Source organism: Mastacembelus armatus, chromosome 17, assembly GCF_900324485.2.
Source record: "Mastacembelus armatus chromosome 17, fMasArm1.2, whole genome shotgun sequence".
Taxonomy (NCBI): Eukaryota; Metazoa; Chordata; class Actinopteri; order Synbranchiformes; family Mastacembelidae; genus Mastacembelus; species Mastacembelus armatus.
In genome coordinates this window covers 5,796,233-5,819,738 of record NC_046649.1, presented here as the reverse complement: position 1 = coordinate 5,819,738, position 23,506 = coordinate 5,796,233, and the positions used below count along the sequence as shown (strand labels likewise).

Here is a 23,506-nt window from a genome sequence, read left to right as displayed (position 1 = left end):
GAGTCTTTTTTTTTTCTTCACTTTAACCAGTCAAGAAAATCATCAGTGTAATGGAAGAGCTGAGAGAGCTGCAGAATGATGAGCAATACCAGACAACTTCAACAAGTCAAGCCACCAGTGAGTCCTTCTCTAGCCATTTTCTTAAGTTAATGCAGAAAACACTTAGTATAACTGTAATACATTACTTAGTATAACTTTAAATGTATTAAAGTTACTTACTTAATACATTTACAGCTCTTCAGGCAATGCTTCAGGCCAAAGAAAGAGGATATGCAAAAGCTCAGGCTGAAATAAAGGGTGAGTTCTTTTGATCCCCATCTAGTATTCTAAGGTTTTTTTTAATAGGAAAGGTTTCATAGGATATTTTCAGACAAGAGCTTTGATAACCTGACTTTCTCTTTGCAAATGACAGAGTTGCAGAGGAAACTACAATTAAAGAGTGAAGAATGTTCTGGATTTGAGAAAACATATGAGCGTAAGTTGCACAATAAATCTGATTCAAGTAAATTCTCTGATGATTTTGTTTTAGCTTAACTTCTTTATTTCATGTGTTTGTTTCTATCAGAAGTAAAGACTGAATTTGATCAGATGGTTGGAGAGCTCAACAGAACAGGAGACTCTAACACTGCACTCAGTGAGCCCTCACATGAAAGCTGAAATCTCTCTGTTATAAATGAGTGGTTTCTTGTGTTCTTGTGTTGCGTAGTGTCTCTGCAACTCAGTAACTAACCTAGCATCCTATTGTTGATTTAAAGCTGTGAACGTGGAAACAGTGATATTTGCTCTTTTTGTGGGTCAGTTCTAAGTGTGATAAACCTTCACGGTGAGCTGACGACTCTGAGGGATCTGATCTCTACAACAAAAGACCCAGACAGGATCTCAGGTGAGCAACATTAAATCACTGTAATTATCTGTGGTCTTTAAGGCCATTGTCTCAACTCAGTTTCTCTGTATCTGCTTGTCACCTCATAGATCTACACAGGAAACTGGAAGAGAAACAAATGGAATTAAACTCCAAGACCTCAGACATTGAGAGACTGATTGCCAACCCCCAAATAAGTGAGCTTATGGAGTTGGTCCACTGTGACAATCTGGACCTTGGGTTTAATGTCCTGTAGCTTAATCATAAATCGTCCTTCTCGTATAGAAAATGGTTGTTATGTGATCCTGCTCTCTAACAGCGTTATTAGTTGTTGCTAATGCTAATTAAACACAAATTCAGAGAGCCAATTGAATGAAAGCTCTAGCACAGATTTGCTCCAATACTTTCACAGTCCTAAATCTAACCTGGAGTCTTCTACCTGCTGTAAACCAGGGTCAAAGGGCAGAGGAAAGGAATCCTAAACCTTTTGGCAGTTTCTGAAATATGGACCATATGCAGGTTAAACTGATCAGTGACAGAGTAGGATGTGTGAGATGGGCTCAAATTGTCGTAGTGGCAACCTGTCAGGAAAATCATTATTATAAACAAACTCATTGCATGTTTGTGTGTTTTAGTTTTAACAGTCATTGAGCTACAAAATGAAATCTGGGACCTTCAGAAAAATGCAGCCAATGGAACCACAAGTAACCGTCTAAAAGGTCAGTATGTTTTTTCTGTCATTTAACAGTTCAGGGTTAAATAATTTGATAATCCAGTCAGAGGTGATAAAATCTAATTTACTTTTTTCCCAGAGCTGCAAACGAGAGCGGATGGTCTTATTACTGAAATAGACGACAAGGGAGACAAGAACACAAAACTGAGTGAGTCTGAAATAAATGTGAGAAATTCTTTGCACCTTTATTACAGGATCTTTGGGAGTAAAATTCATTTTTGTTTCCTGTCTGTTGTGCATCAGTGATGCAAATCCTGACATTGCAGAGTCAGGTGGAGCATCTGCAGACGCAGTTGTCAGACCTCAAGGTGTTAGATATCTCTCAGGTAACATGTGAGTATCTACTCCTTCTTCACAATACCACTACAGTCAGATGGGTTACAGCAAGATGCAACTATCAGCAGAATATGACAGCAGACAGAGAAGGTTTTGTTGTGTTTTATTTTTCTACAGACAAAAATGTGCTGTTGTCTAACTTTCTGATCTGTCCCAGAGCTCAGAGATGATCTTACATCTAAGAGGATAAAAATGCAGAAATATGTCAACGAGCTCTGCAGGTGAAATCTTCTCCTGACCTGCTGCAGTTTACCTACCAGCCAAGTCTGGGTGTGGGAGATGCCATCATCTACCCGCTTCACAAAGCTCACTCACACCTGGATGCTTGGGGTTGTACTGTGAGGATCATTTTTTTGGATTTTTCAAGTGCATTTAATACCATCCAGCCAGGGCTACTGGTGATGGGGGTTGACTCCCACATTGTCTCCTGTGTTGCTAACTACCTGACAGACAGACCACAGGTTGTCCGAATGGGCAGTGCTCTGTCTAGTGTGGTGCTGAGTAACACGGGAGCTCCACAGTGAACGGTGCTCTCTCTTTCTTGTTCACCCTGTACACCTTTGATTTCCAGTACAACTCTGGATCTTACCACCTGCAGAAATTTTCTGACAGCTGTGCAGTGTTTGGGTGCAGGACAGAAGGAGGAGTACAGAAAGCTGGTGGATAGTTTATTGGAAAAACAGAAACACAAATCGCACAGGGATAGTCGACAAAACACAGAACACAATCAGGAATAAGATGACAAGGCAACTCTCACAGGAATGCAAGTGTGGCACTGAGGCAACTGGCTTTCTGGACAACAAAGAGACAAAGCAAGAAGACAGGAAAGACGAAGAAAACAAGACAAGACGAGCCAACAAGCCAACGGGAAGCTCAGGCTTAAATTGAAAACACTAGGTGAAAGCAATCAGACACTGATTAACAAAAGTAAAAATAACTCAATTAAGAGACACACCAAGAACAGGAAATACTTCAAAATAAAGGACTGGAAACAAACAGGGATTGTGTTAATGCCTGATTACTGCCAACAGTGAAGAATGATAAGATCAGTGCGGTGCATATAAACACTGCCTTTTCTTCTGCTCAACCTTTGCCCACTCCCTCACATGCAGTGTGAAAAATGTTAAAATATTAAATTACAGAGTAACTCAACCATGGACAATAACTTATCAGCTCCAACTGCTACACTGTGAGGACTTTGAACACACAACTCTGTTAATTCTCGGAGGCATTTCATCAACCAGGAGTCAGAGAGAGGAGCTGGAAGGAAAGAGACGACTTATAGAGACATTCACAGCACAGGGTAGAGGTGGTAACTTAGTCCAGTTTTACAATGTGGAAAGCAGCGGTGTTTGTGTTCCTGCTGCTAAACATGGAAAAGCAGGTAAATGCTGCTGTAGATAAGAAGAGCTCCAGGACAGAGGAGCACATGAAGACAGAAGAGGCTGAGGCCAATGACACCAATCCTAAAAGTGGCACCGTTTCTCCAGCCTTCTTGGGTAACTTGCTGGTGGTGCCCATGGATGGGAGTCACTGGATCGGCATAAAGGCTATGGCCCAAGAAATGGGTCGCCGTGGACACAGAGTTACAGTGGTGATGCCAGAGATTACGATGCGAATGGGCCCAGGAAAACACTACAACACTGTGACCTATCCTCTTCCTTATGACAAGGATTATGTTGACTCTTTGTTGGCCTCACATAAAGACGTAATGAAAAAATCTGCAAAGAATTTCCTGGAGAAGATAAGTTCACATTTCTCACAAATAAATAAATCCACGGGTTTAATCCACACCACTGCAGAGAGCCTCCTGTTCAATGACAGTCTCATCTCCCATCTGGCACAGCAGGTCAGGGCCAAACACAACACTGAGATCAACTGTACAATGCAACAGAGTTCAATACAAAAGCACTGCAATCTATAAAACTGTGAGGCGTTTGAATTTATTATCTATTTAATCTTATATTCTGCAAAATGATGAAGAGAATCTGTTTGGATTTCTGTTAGTTCAAAGAAACCACGGGACATGCTTAGGGGTCTCTGGAGTCAGGTCCATGTTTAAAGGTCTCTTAGGTGGTATTACACATTTTTAGTCAGTGTGTTTATGCAAAAACACTGACATGCCTCTTCTGTATGAGCCATGCACGTGTGAATGAAGAGAAGGAAAAGTGAATGTTTTTAATTTCAGCTGTGACACTGCTGAATGTTAACCCCTCTATTCTACTTTACTGTCTTTCATTCTGCAGAGATTTGATGCAGTCTTGACAGACCCAGTGGTGCCCACAGGCTCATTAATAGCACGGCAACTAGGTGAGCTCTGTAACACGTGGATTATCTGTGTTTGTGTGTCTGTAAATCTGCTCACCTCTCTTTGCTAAATTGCTTTCAGGTATCCCCACTATTAATTTGCTGAGGGGAATTCCATGTACCCTGGATACGCAGTCTTCAGGCTGCCCATCCCCGCCCTCATACGTGCCTCGCTTTTTCACTGGATACACAGATAAAATGAGCTTTAAGGAGAGAGCTGTCAACACTTTGGTGAGCTATTGTAGCCAGATATGCTTGGACGGGCATGTGTATGGATGAAGGATGGCTTTTTTCTATTCAGTGAAATGAAGTGGTCTCCACTTGCTTTCTATTTCTTTCTCATTTCTTTAGATATAAGACACACAATTCTCTAGAAATAGTCAGTGCTGGCACTAAAACACATGTTTAAATGAACTTTGTTGACATTTAACTCACATGAACACATAACCTAAAATCTTCAGTAGAGCATTTGTCTATTGTCCTGTGATACCTCTGACCCACAGGTGGCTTTACTGGAGCCGCTGCTTTGCCGACTGCTGTTCTGGCACTTTGACCACATAGGCTATCAGTTCCTGAGAGAGGAGGTGGGCATAGCTCAAGTGTCCCAAACAATGTGAAGATAATGAAATGGGTGCCTCAGAACGACCTACTAGGTCTGTGAATGCCCTGTGTTGTAATATCCAACAATACCAGTATTTGCCAGTACAACTAATTTTGCATGTTTGTGTCTTAGCACACCCTGGAGCTCGGGCTTTCATCACTCACGCTGGGTCACATGGTCTCTTTGAGGGACTGTGTAATGCTGTTCCCATGGTGATGGTGCCACTTGCTGGGGACCAGCCCGATAACGCACAGAAGCTGGCAAGCAGGGGAGCAGGAGTCATCTTGGATATTTATTCCATCTCTACAGAAAGCCTCCTTTGGGCACTGAATGAAGTCATCAATGACACCAGGTGAGGGATCATGTGGTCTCTCACATTGTTGTTGTTTGTTTTGGGATGTGCATTTTAATACTGTCTTAAGTCTTACGATTTTGATCTGGTCCACCTGTGTGTGTCCAGATACAGAGAGTGTGTTCAGAAGCTGTCAGTCCTCCATCGAGACCGGCCAGTTGACCCACTCGACCTTTCAGTGTACTGGACAGAATTTGTGATGCACCACAAAGGGGCAAAACATCTTAAATCTGTTGCCCACGACCTCAACTGGCTCCAGTACTTCAACCTCGACGTCATAGCGCTGCTGGCTACTGCAGTGCTGGTTTTTATAGTAGTCACAGTGAAGTGTTGCAAAATATGCCTCCAAAATCTGGGCAGGAAGAGGAAGCAGGACTAACTAACTACTACATGTGCACATTCATCTCAGCAACAACACTATTATGGGAGTTTAACACTCATTATCCCTAAAATACAGATGCAGAGTAAAGTTGTGGTTGAAACGTGTGTCAGGGTGAAGAAGGAAAAGCGAAGCCATGTGGTGATCAAACACACCTTTAATAAACAGAAAATACAGATTATTATTAGACTGTTGGGTGAGGTTTGGGCTTGGCAATGATGAACATTAGTGGCCGCCCTTCTTTGGGGGGAAAAAGGTGTATTCAATAGCCAGAGCAACAGTAAAAGCAGCAAATCCCCACTTGAATCCTTTTAACAGCACTTCTGACAGAGTCACAGGACGAGCAAAGCCACCAGCGTATCTCCATGCCTCATTCCTGGAGACAGAGAGAGAGAGACAGAGAGAGGAGAGGGATCAGTGTGAGGAATCATACTGGATACCAAAATCTCTTATGAAGATCAGTCTCCTTGTAAATCTCTGGCAAAGACGTCTTGCTGTGGCCGTGGTCACCCCCCATGCTAAAAAACACAGATCCATATAGTGGTTTCTTTAATGTTAATGTTTAATGTGCCTTCATGTAGACAGCTCATTGTCTGCATCTTTTCTTTCCAGTATTTTATTTTAATTTGTTCTCTGAGAAATGAGATGAGATAAACTTTATTAGTCCCTAAAGGCAAACTTAGTTTTGTAAAAGTAATAAGTGCTAAGTAATGAAAGTCACTCACAGTCCAGTTCTTGTTGGTTTGTCATCTACCATTGACTAAGGTGTTGTAGAGCCAGATGACAGTGGGGTTGAAGATCTCCTGTATCATTCAGTGACAGCACAGTCCTCCACCATTCCCTACTATTCCAGGATGGCCTCCAGCTTTTTCTGTTTGCATCTCTCCACCACAGCCTCCAGTGAATCCAGCCTCATTCCAGTCACTTAACCAGCTTTTTTCTACCAGTTTGTCCGGCCGCCTTACATCCTTCTGCTTTATAAATTATGTCCTATGTGAAAGTGGACATGAGGGCAGAGAGAGCCTTGTGATTGTGGAGTTTCTCTATAGATAGTTTCTCTAAACATATAAGTCGGTTTCATGCTCCCAAAGAACAGGAATCTTGTAATAGGTGTTATGCAGAAAGGTTTCTGTGAAAAAGTGATTATGTTCTGTGGGAGGGCACACAGCCTTCTAAAAGTGATGGTGGTACAGTTTTTTGTTTGTTTTTTTTTTGCATATGACTTTATCACGATCAGTAAAGGTAGAAAAAAATTCTGTTTTAGCTGTTATAATCACTTTTGGGCAATGAAAATACTATTTATAATATTTTACTGGTCATACTGGGTTTTTACAGATTCCTATACTGGTGCAAAAGTAGTAGATGGTAGATAATCTTTAAAATATTAAACACGGGATGGAAGTAAATGTGAGACAGAAACCCAGTTTCCTGCATCAACATATCTGTGAGAAACACTTCTTAGTAAGGAGAATATTGTATTTTACTATTTCAAATATAACAGGCCATATTGAGAATGCACAGCCAATGCATATGCACAGAGACAAGCTTTACATAATTGAATGCACTTTCAATATGGTTAAATGTTTGGCTTGTGAAACTGGCTGTGTAATAGCACACAGCGTACTTACATCGTATGTGTTTTATTAACTGAGTAAAACAGTACAACAGAAACAATTTGAGATCTGCAACAGTCAAATGCTGCATATAGTCACCTCAGCACAGCCTGTTTGGGATCTACATCCAGGAGCTGCACCTGAAGAATGTGCACTGAACCAGTGGTTTTAAAGCTTTTTTGAAGCATGGCACATTTTTTTCATTTAAAAACTTTTGCAGCACACCACCAACCAAAAAGTGTCAGTATATTTCTTCAGTTTATTTATACTCAGTGTGAAACCTGGGCTTGTTTAGATGGACACAAAGCTGATATCCTGGCAGGAATTGAATAAAGACATACATGAAGCTCTTATTCATCACCTCTGTCTCTCTCTGTTTTTAGTTTTTTAGCAATTGTGCTTGAAAAACTCACCTCACATTGATACAGTTGTGGAAAATGGGCGAACCCAATGGTCACTCTGACTGAGCTCCAGAGATCCTGTGTGGAGATGGGACAAAGCTCCTGAAGGACAACCATCACTGTAGCTCTCCAGCAATCAGGGCTTTATGTCTGAGTGACTAGGCAGAAGTACGATGGCCAACGAGGGCAAACGCCCCGCAGCAGCCAAAACACGTGCAAAAGAGAAACGCTGCAACGGAAGTGCGCCAGGCCTGTAGGGGGGACCCCGAACTGAGGGATGCTGCTATGAACAAAGTTTGGCTAACTTTTAACAGTGCTGCTATTAGCTTAGCTTCCCTGCTGCTGAGCAGGCTGAGGAACTTCATCTTTTTTTTGCTCCAGTCCTGCAAACAGCAGACTAAGTACACTTCTGAGTCTTTCCACATTCAGAATATTCAGATAATACCAATAGTATCAGGAATGGAAAGGACTAGGACCACTGGTCCCTGACACAGACACGCTCTATAAAAAAGGGCAGAGACAACTTATTTTCCCTAAGGCAGCTCAGGTTCTCAGGATTAACTAACTCACTCAAGTAGTTATGAAGTCAAGAAATAATGATGCTAAGCTGAAGGCTTCCATAAAGGATGCAACAACTTCAAGGTAACAGGTCATTATGAGATTCATAACCTTAGCATTTTTAAACAGGAATACTTTTGCTTCTAGGAATAAATGCTGCTTGGTTCATGGTTCTCAAGCAAACTTTACAACTTTAGAAACAGAACAAGCTGATGTGCCTTACCATCTGACTGCTCTATTCCCTCTGGATTGTGTGAAGGGCACCATTTCCAAGGGATGTGCACAAAAAAGGGGCTGAGAGATAATGGGTAAGGGATCTGAACACTGCCTGAAAGAGAAAGAAAATACATGGGATTTTATGCGTGTGTACGCACGCAGACAGCGACAAGCAAATAAATACAATCAAAATGTTTAATGCTTAATCAAATCTTTCCTGGTAATTAAACTGTTAAATAAATCGGCCAAGCAGGAAATGTTTATTTTTATTATTTATTTATTTTTAATGTGAGGAAACCGGAGCACCCGGAGTAAACTCATGAGAAACTTGTTCCATATTTGGCGCTCCTGAATCAGGAGGGCACTTGCCAACATTCATTTTTTAGTTGATATCTGAGAATAAAGTCAAACTGTTGAGAATTAAGTTGAAATACCATTTTGTTTTTGTCTAAATAGTATTTGAACTTTTTCTTAATATCTTGATTTGAGAAGAGGAAGAGACACATTAAAGTAATGTCTCTGTAGTGTTGATCTGCTCTGTTTGCTCAGATTCCTGCCTTCCTGTCACGAGATGCGGGTGGTGTGGTGTGAAGGAGGAGAGGTAAGGACCCAAATGCAGGACAACAAAGGGTTTTATTTCACCTGGGAACTTGCAGGGCTCAAGACAACACAAAAACCAGAGAACCGGATGAAACGGTAAGAACTATGAAAGACCGGGTGAGGCGGTCATCACAAAAACACACTTCTACTTGTGAACAACACCAACTAAATGCAACTATAACTATAATGCTTCTGTGGGGGAACAAAGGAAGACGGGAGGTATAAATAGAGAGGAACACAACAGGTGATTGAACTCAGGTGAACATAACGGGGACAGGTGAAACTCATGAACACAAATTACACATGAAGCTGCCAGAGACCAGAACGGGGGGAAAACAGGAAGTCAATAACGGGGTCTGAGGAGGCTTTGGCTTCCATTGACTCAGATAATCTGTGAACTTGACCTTAGTTAAAATAGGGGGTAATGGCAAACACATTGATGTAGAGTCCTTTGTTCCTGGCCAAATGTCTGGTGAACATGGTGGCTTCCATTGAGTTTGATTATCTGTGTCCTGGTCCTTACTAAAGATGGATGATAATGTTGACATTTTGTTCTCCCCCTCATGTGCCTTGTTCTTCTTGTGCTTCTCTTCTTGCTCCTTTAGAAGCTTAATCTCTATTTTTTCCCAGTTGTCAAGCCATCTCAAAATCTTTGGGGGCCTTGCTTCCATGATACGTTCCTCATAGTCTGTTAATGGATCTATAACTTTCGGTGGTTCATGATACATTCTAGCAAAAAAATCATCATCATCATCATTTGGAAATAGTGATGAGGACGGTGATGAGAGACGTGATGTTGACGGTTCAGGGAGTGGTTCTGGTTCAGGGAGTGGTTTTTGAATATTTTCTGTTTCTGCTGGTACTTCGGCCTCCTCCTTGGGGAGTTCTGCACCGTCCCATTGGTCTTTCCCAAAGATGCCTCTGCATCTGCCTGTTGTTGTCCATATTCGAACATGACTGTCCACATCTGCAGTTATGATATTCTGACAGTCAGCATCACATATAACACTCACCACCCCTGCAGGAGAGGTCCAGGAGTGCAACAGTCGGGGTGGACACAGAGACACATGCCAGCCCAGGATGACCTCAAATGGCTCTGCGTGTGTTTGTTTTTTTAAACCAAACTCGCGAACGTTCCAAACACAAATTTTTTTGGTACAATCTGACGTCAGTAGAATGTGGTTCTTGGCATCAGTTGACATGCTTGTAATGAATGCACCCTCATCACTCACTGCTCTGAACTTGGCAAAGAGACCTCCCTTGTAATTATTACACCGGGCATAGATGTAGCCATCTTCAGAAGTCAGCAGTGTGGCTGTGTCCACATTGGAGACCCTGGCCTTCAGACTCATAATACGAGGACTATTATTTATGCAGGTTTTTACTTCTGTCTGAGTTGTCTGTTTTTGATGTTGACTACTTCTTCTTGTGTTTCTGACATACTCAGCCAGACTCCCCGTTTTGCCTTCAGGGCCTCTGATTATTATCTGTATACGAGGGTTTTTACAGATATTGAACCACCAGAGAACCCTGGCTGTGTCAGTATTCCAGATAACAGTATTTCCATTGCTGGAGGCAGTAATTGTTATGTGTTGGGGTGCTGGAAGGACGAAGGAGTGAGAGGACCCAAATGCAGGACAGAAGATTTAATAATTTACCTGGAAATGCCAGGGATCAGGAAATAAACAGAAAACACTCAAAATAATCAGCTACCATCTACACATGGGTTAACACAAGTTACGCGAGTTAATCAGGATTAACAGGTTGAACAGGTTAACACAAGTCAACTTAGGTTAATGCTTCTGCAAAGAAAGAAAGAAAGAACACAAGAGGTACTTATAGTGAGGCAGAAACATAATTGAACTCAGGTGCAAATAATCAGTAACAACATAAAGCTGCCGGGGACCAAGGCGGGGAGGAAAACAGGAAGTCTCTTCAATATAAGGGTCCCCGGCAGGAAGTTCCAGAAGGGGACTCATAACAGTAATCAGTGTGGCCTCATGCAAATCCATGGAGATTATGTCATTTAAATAATCATGCTGCACATATATCTGTGGTTATTGCGTTCCAGATCCAGATCATAGATAATCCTTGATTTCTTTCCAGACACAAACATCCGGTTGTTTCTACAGACAATACCTGTCACCTGGCCTGGCACTTTGACAGGAAGAACGTTAAGCTCAGTTCCACTGTTGAAGTTCCACAGACTGACTTTCCCAAACTTGGAAATTGCGATCAGTTTTCGCTGTGCCTCATCAAATGCTATGGCCATGCACCCTGTATAATCATCTGGTGTGACCTTAAACTCCATGGTGGTCTGACCTGTTATGCTGTCCCACACTTTCACCACACCACTCTGGCAAACAGAGACGACCTGTTTGAAAATGCTGTGGTAGAGTGCAGCACACAGGGGCTTGTTATGTGATATGTCAACATATTTTGAAAAAGGTCTGTGCCTCTTCCCAGACAATGTCCTATGACTGAGTTAGCCAGGACCAGCACATTATTATTTCCACTGTAACACACACTGGAAACTGGGGCCTGTCTCATACAGTCCACTTGGAAGCTTTGCCGACACAGCCAGGAACAATCAGACCACACCCGCACATTCAGATCCTCAGACAGACTGATAAAAACTTTGTCGTAGTGATTATACATAATGTGGGTGACGGTTGTGACGTGTCCTTTTAAAACCTGCTCACAGGCTGTGGTTCTTCTATGAGGAAGCCACAGCCGCAGTAGTCCATCTCTACCACCGGTCACCTGGCGGTCAGCGGAAGGGGAATATTCGACACAGATGAAATAGTCATTCTGTTGTTCCTTCACAGACCGTTTGTAGAACACTACTTTTGAGATTTTGTCTTTGGATGACTGGGGCAGGCCAGTGATGACCATAGACTTGGCTGAAGCCCCACAGATGACAAATGAGGCCAATGATGGGAAGTATTTTATCTCATTGCACATATCATCAACATATCTTATTGACACATAGAAAGTCTTCAGAGGGGTTTGTTAACAGGACTGACATGTTGACAGTGGGATAATCCCGCAGAGAGTCTTTCTCAAATGCCCCCTGGTAGAAGAGGCCGTTATCCTTTATATTTTTGGAAATAAATACATATAAAATGCCATCAGTGTTCCCCAAGGAAAACACTCCTGTAGTTTCAGTGGACCAGTAGTTCATGGCACTCACTGTGCTGTGCTGTGCTGTACTACTAAAGAGTGGCTCGGCTTAGGGAACTCACAGCAATTATAAAACATCACTTCCCAATCAGTAGTGGACACTGCCACTTGTCCGAGTTCTCCGATGTAAACCATGTCAGTAACTTGCATTTTGGTTTTGGGTGAAAAAGGAATCGTCTCCTTTGTCTGTGCTAATGGAAATGTGCCTAGATTTTCAAAACGGTCTGTCCAGACACTGAGGACACCATCCCAGCTGATGGACAGGTACTGGCCCTTGTGGTAAGCCCTGATTCGTCCTCGTGAGTCAGAAGCGTCACTGTCTTTGTCGAAAACCACGAAATAACAGTCTTTTGACTGCTCTGTGATGAGGCACAGGTACCACCTCCCAATGTTTGCTAACATCAAATAACTGCTTTCTAAAGTCCAGTTTTTCTAAGACGGCGTCTTGGTTCAGCAGGAAAGTCAGCAGCTCTAGAAGATCGACAGTGTGATCACAGTTGGTGTCGATCTTCATGTGAAGTGCGGTTAGATCGTCTTCATTCACAGAGCTGTCTATTTTCTTCATGGCCACACGAAACTCCTCCACATCCAGACCTCCCGATCCATCAGCATTGGCCTCTTGGAAAATCCTTTGGATCCAGGGAATATTGTCAACAGTAAACATTTTCTGTGCTTCTGTGACTGCGCTCCTACTCGGTTTGCTAGTCTGCTGCTGGTCCTGGTCCTGGTCTTGGTCCTGGTCTTGGTCCTGGTCTTGGTCCTGGTCTTGGTCCTGGTCTTGGTCCTGGTCTTGGTCCTGGTCTTGGTCCTGGTCCTGGTCTTGGTCCTGGTCCTGCCTCTGGTCCTGCTCCTCCATGTCGCTTTTTGTTTCCATCTTCGCTGAGAACAACATGTGTGTGTGTGTGTTTGTGTGAGACTGAGGCTCCTAATAGAGAGAGCGGCGATGACGTCAGTCTAGCGTCCAAGATGAAAGTCAAGTTTGTGTTTAAATATAGATCAAGGTTCAGAAGAGGAAGAGAAATTGTCTTCCAGTATGTAGTTTAACTAATGAAAATACCTGATTGTCCTATTGTCCACAGGACTTTCAACTACTTCTCCATCAGAGCTACCAAATGTGATTTGTGTGTCACCATCAACAGCTATGTCAAACTGTGCACAACAAATACACTTATCTTTGTCGCCTGTCCCTGAAGCTCTGTGACTTGGACCAGATGGTGGGATGTGCGGAGAAGAACGGCACATCTTCGTCACCTTTGCAAAGGAACGAATGACATCATTACTATACCTTATTGAAAATCATATGAAACATTTTATTAGCATGATTAAGTCAGACTTGATCTAATGCTAAACATGAAAAAATGTTTTGTCTGAATACATCCATTTAAATAATGTTAACGTACCTGGTCCATGAAAACCAGAGTTTGGTCCTTCAAATATGTAGGTGACGTTCCTGCTGTCACCGCCACATCGCCAAACTGCACCTAGATGAAAGTAAAATGTTTTATTTATTAATCCATCTTATTTAACCTGCTTCAGAATATTTTAAATGAACATATTTCAACATGTATAAAAAATGTCACACACCTCGTCCTCCAGGAACACATCCAGTATCACAACACTGTTAGGTGACGTTCCTGGTGTCACCCCCACAAGTCCAGCCTCCATCCTCTAAGCAGCAAAGATTTGTGAATTAAACATCTAACAATTAAATATTTAACATAGTAGAACATTCCCAAGTTTTTTAAACCACACAAACCTGGTCCTCATCCATTGTGGATGTGGAGCTGGCAGGTGAACCAGGCCTCACCTCCACAACCACCGGTGCTGCCTCCACCTTATTAATTTACTTGAAACGTTAAAAAGCAAATTGTCTTATTATCTCAAAAAAACACTACCTGCCACTTGGGCCGGCATCTCTTTGAGGCAGCAGGCCTGCAACGTCTCACCTGAGGCGTCAAAAAAAAAGTATGATACATTAACAAATTGCGGATGATTTCATTTGAGCTCTGGTAACATGACAACAAGCTAGATTTAACAAAATTAGAAATGAAATTTACCTTCTTTCCAGCAGGAAAGGAGGACGTGCAATCGACAGAACCAAGGTGAGATGGAGAGATCTTCTCCATCTCAACCAGCATAGCAGGGCTGAACAGGACAGGCGAGAGCGGGATGGAGAACACAGTTTCCACCTTATAACAAAGAATAACATATGAATTCAAAACACTAGTAACACATTTCATCATAGTATCACTTATAAATAGTATGCCTTTAACTAACCTCCTGTGGAGCCAGCTGTCCTTTGGGTCCCACGGGTGAGGGCTTGGAGACCCTAGGCTGGCTCTTCTTTAACAGAAATATAACACAATGAACCACATACTGCTTCTGGAGTTTACAGAGATAACATATCAATCTTATTTTGGCAACAGAAAATGCCAGCCTCTCACCTTGCCCTGTCCTACAACGGTCCACTCAGAAGGGGATGGGCGTGGCACGGGGAGCGGTCCGGTCACCACCACCTTTGGCGAAGCCCTTCTAGTGGAGCGGGTTGGGCCAGGAGCAACCGGCGCCATCGGAGCAGGGGTCTCCAGCGCTCCAGGCTGCAGTACTCGACCAGAAGCTGAACAAGGATATCCATCCCATGACTGTCACTGAGATGGACCTGAAGCACATAATGAAACACATACACAAAGCTTTATAGGCATAAAGGATCATTTAAAAACTTGCTGGTAGGTTGTCAAAGCATAACATGACATTGTACTTACGCCATCCCTGCTCCACAGCTCCAGGCAGTTCCTAGGGAAATGCTCAGCCGTAGAGTAGTAGTGGACTCCTTGATGACAAAAGTATAATGACAACATTAATAGTCTAAATATATTATCAGATTTAGTCTTTTGTACAGTAAAGTAAAATCTAAAGAGAAGAGATGCTTAACTACAGTTTTTTTAAATTTACATACCCATGCGCGCTGAGACCCTGTGATACGCCTGACTAAGGAGGGTCTGAACCTCCACCTCAGCAGCAAGACGAGGCGGAAAGTCCAGGACGCACACCTAGCAAAAACATATTGCAATTTAAACATTTACAATACAATCTACAAAATGAAATCTTGTCACAAACTTTGTTAAGATTGATAGAAATATTAATGCCATCAAAAATACAGGTACAAATGTAAAATACATACCTTGTGCCAGCGGCTGCAGATGTAGGCCAGGAGGTGGCCAAACTCAGCAGCAGCCTCATCCACAGTCCTGCTGGCCGTCAGGTTGTTGGAAGGAGCCAGGAGACACACCAGAGAAGGATCTGATGACAAGAGGAGGGAAAGTCATTATTCTTACTGACGTTATCTCAAATAATCTTTGTGATTTTGTTAATTATACTTTAGTTGACAAGAGATCGTGGTTACTGTATCCACCTCTGGGCAGCACGGTCTCAGCCAGCTCCCTCTGGAGCTCACGGGCACAAGCTCCAGGTGTCGAACTGATGCCAAAGGACATGCGGCACTCTGGCATCGGAACGACTCCATCTACCACGGAGCGTAGATGGGAGTCACCGACAATCAGAACAAACTAGAACAAAAGGAAACGATTTCAAATGTACACTCAGAAACCATTGCTTCAAATAAATTCTTCAATATGTTAAGTAAAACAGATGAACCTATAGTTGTGGAGACAACTGAAATATGAAGAATTTAAGACTAACATACGGGTAATGGTCTCAGTGCGGGCAGAGAGAGGAGGAGGCAGGAGTGGAACATCAAGCTGCTCCGCTCTCCTCTTCCGGGCGGCAAGGGAACGGCGGAATCCCTTCCCACGAGGCATCTGAAGATGTAAACACTCAATGTTAAAATGAAGTCAGCCATTAAAGAAGCTGTGACCAATTATGGATGGATGGTTGGATGGATGGATGGATGGATGGATAGATGGATAGATGGATAGATGGATAGATGGATAGATAGATAGATAGATAGATAGATAGATGTCCTGTAGCTCTTAAAGTAACTTTTACAGAGATTCCAATATGAAATAAAATTAACCTAAAAACCTAATCAAACCTATCAACTTAAACCTAATCAGTTCACTAAATCCTACATCGTAGTTAGGACTAAATCAAGTGTAAACGTAAAAGTAAAAGGAAAAACGTAAAAGTGTAAATCAAGTGATCCTCAAGTCTAAACTGTAAGCTAGATAAATCAAGAATAAAAGTAGAAGTATTCTAGGTGTAAATCAGGACTAAATTCATGCACTTGTTCATTTATCTGCATAACTGGAACTGGCATCTTCACACAACATGTTTTAATCTAGTGACATTTAAACAGACTACATGAACTCCATTGATCTAGCTACTATGCATTTTGACTTTAAGAAGTATTAAACTATAATGTGAAATACATGCCTGAATCCAGTTACAGTGACATCAGTGATTACAACTGAGGACTGTGAAATGTATTTAGTTTATAGCAAGACTATATGTAGTGGCACATACAATACTATCAAATTTATGCCAGAATCCATTTAAAGACACATCAGAGAAAAATTGAAAAAAAAAACCCATACTATTAGATACATGCCTGAATCCACTTAAAAAGACATCATTAATTAAAATTGAGGACTGTAACATGCCATTCTGTTAAAGCAGTACTATGCACTTTGACTTTATGAACTGGTACACACAATACTAAGACAATACAAGGACTAACAAGGACTTTTGGTGATTTTATTGGATATATAATTTGATATATAATACTGAGAGATTCAGGTAGTCTTTTGTGTCCACAGCCATAATTCCACAATATAAACAATAATACACACACACACCACATACACACGCATGCACGCACTTTTAAGACTCAATGTTAAAACGAAGACAGCCATTAAAGAAGAAGCTGTAACCAACTAAATCTAATCAAACCTATCAACTTAAACCTAATCAGTTCACTAAATCTTAAATCATAGTCAGGACTAAAGCAAGTGTAAAACAAGTCTAAACTGTAAGCTAAATAAATCAGGAATATAAATAGAAGTATTCACTGTCCCTCCTCTGAACATGTCCAAACCATCTCAATCTGGCTTCCCTGGCTTTTTCTCCAAAACATCTAACATGAGCTGTCCCTCTGATGTACTCATTCCTGATCCTATCCATCCTCATCACTCCCAGAGAGAACCTCAACATCTTCAGCTCTGCTACCTCCAGCTCTGCCTCCTGTCTTTTTCTCAGCGCCACTGTCTCTAAACCAGACAACACTGCTGGTCTCACCACTGTCTTGTACACCTTTCCTTTCATTCGTGCTGACACTCTTTTGTCACACATCACACCTGACACTTTCCTCCACCCGTTCCAACCTGCTTGCACACGTCTCTTCACTTCTTTTCCACACTCTCCGTTGCTCTGGACTGTTGACCCTAGGCACTTAAAATCCTCCACCTTCTTCACCTCTACTCCCTGTAACCTCACCGTTCTGCTTGAGTCACTCTCATTTACACACATGTACTCTGTTTTACTGCGGCTCAGCTTCATTCCTCTCCTTTCCAGAGCAAACCTCCACCTCTCTAGATTTTCCTCCACCTGCTCTCTGCTCTCACTACAGATGACAATGTCATCTGCAAACATCATGGTCCACGGAGATTCCTGTCTAACCTCATCTGTCAGCCTGTCCATCACCACAGCAAACAAGAAGGGGCTCAAAGCCAATCCTTGGTGCAGTCCCACCTCCACTTTGAGCTCTTCTGTCACCCCTACAGCACACCTCACCACTGTCTTACAGCCACTCCAGACTTCCCCATACAAAACCACAGCTCTTCTCTCGGCACCCTGTCATACGCTTTTTCTAAATCTACAAAGACACAATGCAGCTCCTTCTAGTCTTCTCTGTACTTCTCCATCAGCATTTGCAAAGCAAATATTGCACCTGTGGTTCTCTTTCTTGGCATGAAACCATACTGCTGCTCACAAATGCTCACTTCTGACCTCAGCCTAGCCTCCACTACTCTTTCCCATAACTTCATTGTGTGACTCATCAGCTTTATTCCTCTGTAGTTTCCACAACTCTGCACGTCTCCCTTGTTCTTAAAGATGGGCACCAGTACACTTCTCCTCCATTCCTCAGGCATCCTCTCACCCTCCAAGATCTTGTTAAGTAGCCCAGTCAAAAGCTCTACTGCCACCTCTCCTAAACACTTCCATACCTCCACAGGTATGTCATCCGGACCAACTGCCTTTCCACTCTTCATCCTCTTCAACGCCTTCCTCACTTCATCCTTACTGAGCTTTGCTACTTCCTGCTCCACAACAGTCACCTCTTCTACTCTGTGCTCTCTGACATTTTCCTCATTCATCAACTCTTCAAAGTATTCCTTCCATCTTTCCATCACACTTGTGGCACCTGTCAACACATTTCCATCCCTGTCCTCGATCACCCTAACCTGCTGCACATCCTTCCCATCTCTGTCTCTCTGCCTCGCCAACCTGTACAAATCCACCTCTCCCTCCTTAGTGTCCAACCTATCATACAAATCCTCATATGCTCTTTGTTTGACCTTTGCCACCTCTACCTTCACCTTATGCTGCATCTCCCTGTAGTCCTGTCTGTTCTCTTCTGTCCTCTCAGTGTCCCACTTCTTCTTAGCTAACCTTTTCCTCTTAACACATTCCTGAACTTCCTCATTCCACCACCAAGTCTCCTCATGTGCTTTCCTCTTTCCAGATGACACACCAGTACCCTCCTACCTGTCTCCCTGATCACTTTAGCTGTAGCTGTCCAGTCATCTGGATGAACCTCCTGACCTCCCAGAGCCTGTTTCAGCTCCTCCCTGAAAGCCACAAAACACTCTTCCTTTTTCAACTTCCACCACTTGGCCCTCTGCTCTGCCCTTGTCCTCTTCATCTTCCTCCCCACCAGAGTCATCCAACACACCACCATCCTATGCTGTCTGGCTACACTCTCCCCAACCACTACTTTGCAGTCACTGATCTCTTTCAGGTTGGCTGGCATCTTCACACAACATGTTTTAATCTAGTGACATTTAAACAGACTACATGAACTCCATTGATCTAGCTACTATGCATTTTGACTTTAAGAAGTATTAAACTATAATATAAAACACATGCCTGAATCCAGTTACAGTGACATCAGTGATTACAACTGAGGACTGTAACATGCCATTCTGTTAAAGCAGGACTATGCATTTTGACTTTATGAACTGGTACACACAACACTAAGACAATACAAGGACTAAGCATTTTGGTGATTTTATAAACTGGATATATACTTTGATATATAATATTGAGAGATTCACAATATAAACAATAACGCGCGTGTGCGCGCGCACACACACACACACACACACACACACACACCCCAAAATAAATAATTGCTTTATTACTTTTCTATTAGTTATTATAATTTAAATAATATTAAATTTAATAACTTTAAATTAGAATAACTACTGCAACAACTGAATTTCCCCTTGGAGATTAATAAAGTACTTCTTCTTCTTCTAATACTGTCAAATACAGTAATTTACATGTCTAAATCCACAAAAGCACAAGTGACCTCAGCCCAGACAAAGACCCCAACTCAAGACTACACACAGACTGTACAAAATGAAGAATAAGCTTGTAATACACTAAACCAAAGATATACCAAATTTATATTCAAAAACAAACCAGAAAAGCAGTACTAAACCAGGTCTAAACCAGGACTGAACGAGGATTAACACTAGAACTATTGGACTGGAATGGCCACAGCTGTCATTACTTGTAAATAATCTCAATAAATTGATCTGTAACGTGAGGATTGGTAATAATAAACATCAGGGATTTAAAATCTAATGAACAGGGAAAAGTATTAGGAAATCCACAACCAAAGAAGTGCAGTATGATTTTGAATTAAATCAATACAGTAAGTTATTCTGTTATTTTCCTGGTAAATTAAAAACATATAACCTATTAAACATTAAAATGCATTGCAAAATAATTTATGGAAACGTATCAAACTCAGATACAGCCCATTATAAGAAAATAACTTTTACATTCAATAATCTGTGGGGAAACTAATTTATAAAACAGGTCAGTTAGCAAATATATCATCTAAAATTCTTATCAATATATCATGCTGTAACTACAGTAATAAAGTAGGGTACTGTCATTTAAATGGACTCACTTGGAAAAAGGAATCGGGTTGATGCGTCAGCGCATGAAAGACGCAGTGTAAGAAAAGTCTAGAAACAGCAGTTGCTAAGCAACGATGACGTGGGAAAATCACACGGACTGTAATGCATAAGGTCAATGACAGCTATGGCCAATGATAGAAATGCTCAGAGCTCTTTTATGCTCTGATATTGTAATAAAATAACACTGCTAAAATAAATTATACATACACTTAGGACAATTCACGGTAAATTATTTTAGAGTAAATGGTAAAAGTGATCAAAATGACTGTGTCTTGGTAGTTCTAGTGTTAAACACCGGCATCAATCCAAAATTATAACACATCTAAACTCTAAACCAAACCAGAAAAGCAGAACTAAATCAGGTCTAAATTTATATCAGTACTAAAAATAAAGTTAACGTTAAGCAGAAAATATTCCTACCTTCGTCCTGGGTTAGCGGCGCTAGCCAAAGGCTCAAAGGTCCAAGGCAGTGCTTTCTCAGTCAGAAGATGTCCCGAAATACAGATTTAACAGTAGACAAAAACACACAAGACTAACTAACGAAAAACAGTAATCCAAATGATCCGATGATCGCAGTCCAAGAAAAAGCTCTGAAAAATGCAGCTCGTAAACCCACAGAGTGAATATCAAACTCACAGAGTGAATCGCAGAGTGGCAACTGGGGGTTTGTCTTCGCGCCGCTGTCTTTTATACAGGGAAAGAAAGGTCCACTCTGATAGGACCATTTCAAATAAAACCACGTCTCTCGACCAATCAATTTCAATTTGTCTTCGCGCCACTGCCACCGAGGGGGAGGGGGAATGATCTGAACAAAAGGCTTGCTAACATGCTAGTTAATAAATGCTAACGCCTTTAGCATATATCAGCTAACATGGTAGTTAATAAATGCTAACGCCTTTAGCATATATTAGCTAACATGGAAGTTAATAAATGCTAACGCCTTTAGCATATATCAGCTAACGTGGTAGTTAATAAATGCTAACGCCTTTAGCATATATCAGCTAACATGGTAGTTAATAAATGCTAAAGATATTAGCATAGAATTTGACATGAGTAAATGAGCTTTATTTTAGATTAAAACGCAGCAAACTATCCACATTAAACTACACCTCTGTGGTGCTTTAATAAAGTACTTTTTCTATAATCCTGTAGGTTTTCCATGGTGTAATTAATTTATTTCTCAAAATAGCTGTAAGTGTAACCTATTAACATGTCAAGGAACAAAGAAATAAAAGGTATAATATTTCTAATATGTAAATGCTACAAGGAACATCTCAAATATTTTATTAGGAAAGTCAGTATATACATGTCAGTGTAAGGTTGCATACAACATGAACACTCTAAAGCAGTAGAAACAGTTGAAACAGTAAATTTTCATCCACTGGTGATTGCCCTTAATTTCATTTTATACTTTATTTTGTTATTAATGTAACAGCTGTGTTTGATAGGACTTCGCAACAGGGAAAATACTGTAGGTGATAAGGTAGACAACTGTGCTCACACTACATGTTAGGGTCTAAATGGAGCAAAGTCATTAGCTTTATGGCTGATATGTGTCCTACGCATTGAGCCATATCTGCACACAAACGGCTCGAACTCCAATAACTTAACAGTAAAACTCCAGCTTGGCCTGGTGAATGTGGACGTCTTCTCCTGTGAACTTGTCCCTGCAGACAGCTTTGACACGTGTTCTAAAAAGAGATCACATTAACACATTAGAGCAGAACTGAGCCTAACAAATTAAAACACAACTTACACTTATACATGTCTGAACACACTTGTAGTTACAGAATTTGGTTGAAATTGTTTTGGTATTTACTAAAGTCAGTGCAGAACTGCCTGTATAGTGTTCATTTACAGCTGACCACACAGACATCACTCCCTGTAGAATCCTTCTGAGTCCTATGTATAATAATCTATGTAGTCAGGGTATTAACAAGAACAACTAATTAACAGAAGTAATTAATTATACTGTTAAAATCAAATAAATCCAGTCACAAACCACATTTTGTCCTCCAAACACTCTCTCTTCTTCCATCTGTTTATAAGAGTTTTCAAAGTTCGCTTTTCCTGTGCTCATTTCTTATAAATCCTAAATTCACTCGGTAAGCTCCGTGTTTAGAGCAGCTGTGTCCTCATCGCTGCATCAGAGGGAAAGGAAGCGGATGCAATGCATTTTGGGACTTGTAGTGCGGTTAAATTACTCGGCGTCCGAGCTAACTTCAAGTATTACAAAAATATTGCTCAAACCTACATCTAATAATGCTGATTATTTGAGGAACATTGCATCGAACGTGTCCCGTAACGAGAGATGGATACAAAGGCTGTAAAGAAACGTTTTACCAAGCGGGATCAAGCTAATAGCTACCGACTAGCTTGCTGAACGTAGCCCCCGTTTAACACAGCTCAAATGAACTGCTGCTTTCATTTATGAAGTCTGGAAATGTAGTTGCCACTATGAGACATGTAATCAACCTTGGCAAAACTCACTTACCTGTCAAGAACTTCCGGTCATAAGGGCGCCTTATTGAGACAGGACAAGATCCGCAGCAGCACAAAAAAGCGTCCAGACAGAGTAGTCCTGAGATAAACACTATTTCACTGTGTTTGGTTAAAAAGACAGACATTTCTCTAGCTACTATACAACGATCTGCCATTTCAGTCTTCCCTCCTGTCGTCTCCTCATAAAGCGCACGACAGAGAGACTGGCCCTGCCCACTGTCAATCAAGCCCCAAACTGCTCTAAGACCCGCCTGTTGCTGTCCGATTGGCTGTCTCGTTTCCTGTTTGTCTGACTAGACTTTATTAGTTATGGGTAATTAGTAGATTAAAAATAATACGCAATACAATTATTAATACTGTACATATAGTACAATTTCGAAGATTATATTTGTAATTGGTCTGCATTGTCTTAGTGATTGTGGACACTGCTGGTTTTTTGCATTTTGGCACAGCACAATTTTAACCAACTGCCATTCATTTCCAATGGGAATTTTACAAAATGTACCGTTTTTGCACGTACTTTAACGAACATGCCTTATTTTCAATGGTGTTGCCTTGGCAATGACCGAAACCCACCATATATTTTCAATGAGAATTCTGTCTAATGGGACACAAAATGGCTGTCATGTTTTCAGGTTGTAAAAATGGATCCCACTGAAATCACTGGCTACACAGTTTGACTTCAGCACCAGGGG

General features: G+C 41.5%; 1 protein-coding gene, 1 long non-coding RNA gene and 4 pseudogenes across 2 annotated transcripts; 2 read left to right on the top strand and 4 right to left on the bottom strand.

Annotated features, from left to right (window-relative positions):
* The first annotated feature begins 36 nt into the window (after positions 1–36).
* LOC113134122 (uncharacterized) lies at positions 37–2,435 on the top strand. The gene is made up of 10 exons (XM_026313362.1): positions 37–117; positions 235–297; positions 413–475; positions 566–634; positions 800–883; positions 973–1,059; positions 1,498–1,581; positions 1,675–1,743; positions 1,839–1,928; positions 2,089–2,435. Coding segments are annotated over exons 1-10 (678 nt in total). The 5' UTR covers positions 37–50; the 3' UTR covers positions 2,091–2,435.
* A 701-nt stretch (positions 2,436–3,136) lies between these two features.
* On the top strand, positions 3,137–7,541 carry LOC113134668 (UDP-glucuronosyltransferase 1-5-like; annotated as a pseudogene).
* On the bottom strand, positions 5,707–6,087 carry LOC117152752 (NADH dehydrogenase [ubiquinone] 1 beta subcomplex subunit 3-like; annotated as a pseudogene).
* Positions 5,708–13,015, bottom strand: LOC113134667 (WD repeat-containing protein on Y chromosome-like; annotated as a pseudogene).
* On the bottom strand, positions 12,879–20,952 carry LOC113134638 (uncharacterized; annotated as a pseudogene).
* A 624-nt stretch (positions 20,953–21,576) lies between these two features.
* Positions 21,577–22,987, bottom strand: LOC113134773 (uncharacterized). Its single transcript, XR_003296091.1, has 2 exons — positions 22,804–22,987; positions 21,577–22,000 (listed from the first exon to the last, which is right to left on the bottom strand). It is a non-coding gene; the product is annotated as an uncharacterized LOC113134773 (long non-coding RNA).
* Between the last annotated feature and the right edge of the window lie 519 nt (positions 22,988–23,506).

What these genes read in the sequence shown, in the direction of transcription:
- LOC113134122 (XM_026313362.1), top strand. Translation starts at nt 51, where the DNA reads ATGGAAGAGCTGAGAGAGCTGCAGAATGATGAGCAATACCAGACAACT. An exon ending in AGCTCAGGCTGAAATAAAGG is followed by an intron (nt 298 to 412) that starts GTGAGTTCTTTT and finishes TGCAAATGACAG; the next exon opens with AGTTGCAGAGGAAACTACAA. An exon ending in AGACCCAGACAGGATCTCAG is followed by an intron (nt 884 to 972) that starts GTGAGCAACATT and finishes GTCACCTCATAG; the next exon opens with ATCTACACAGGAAACTGGAA.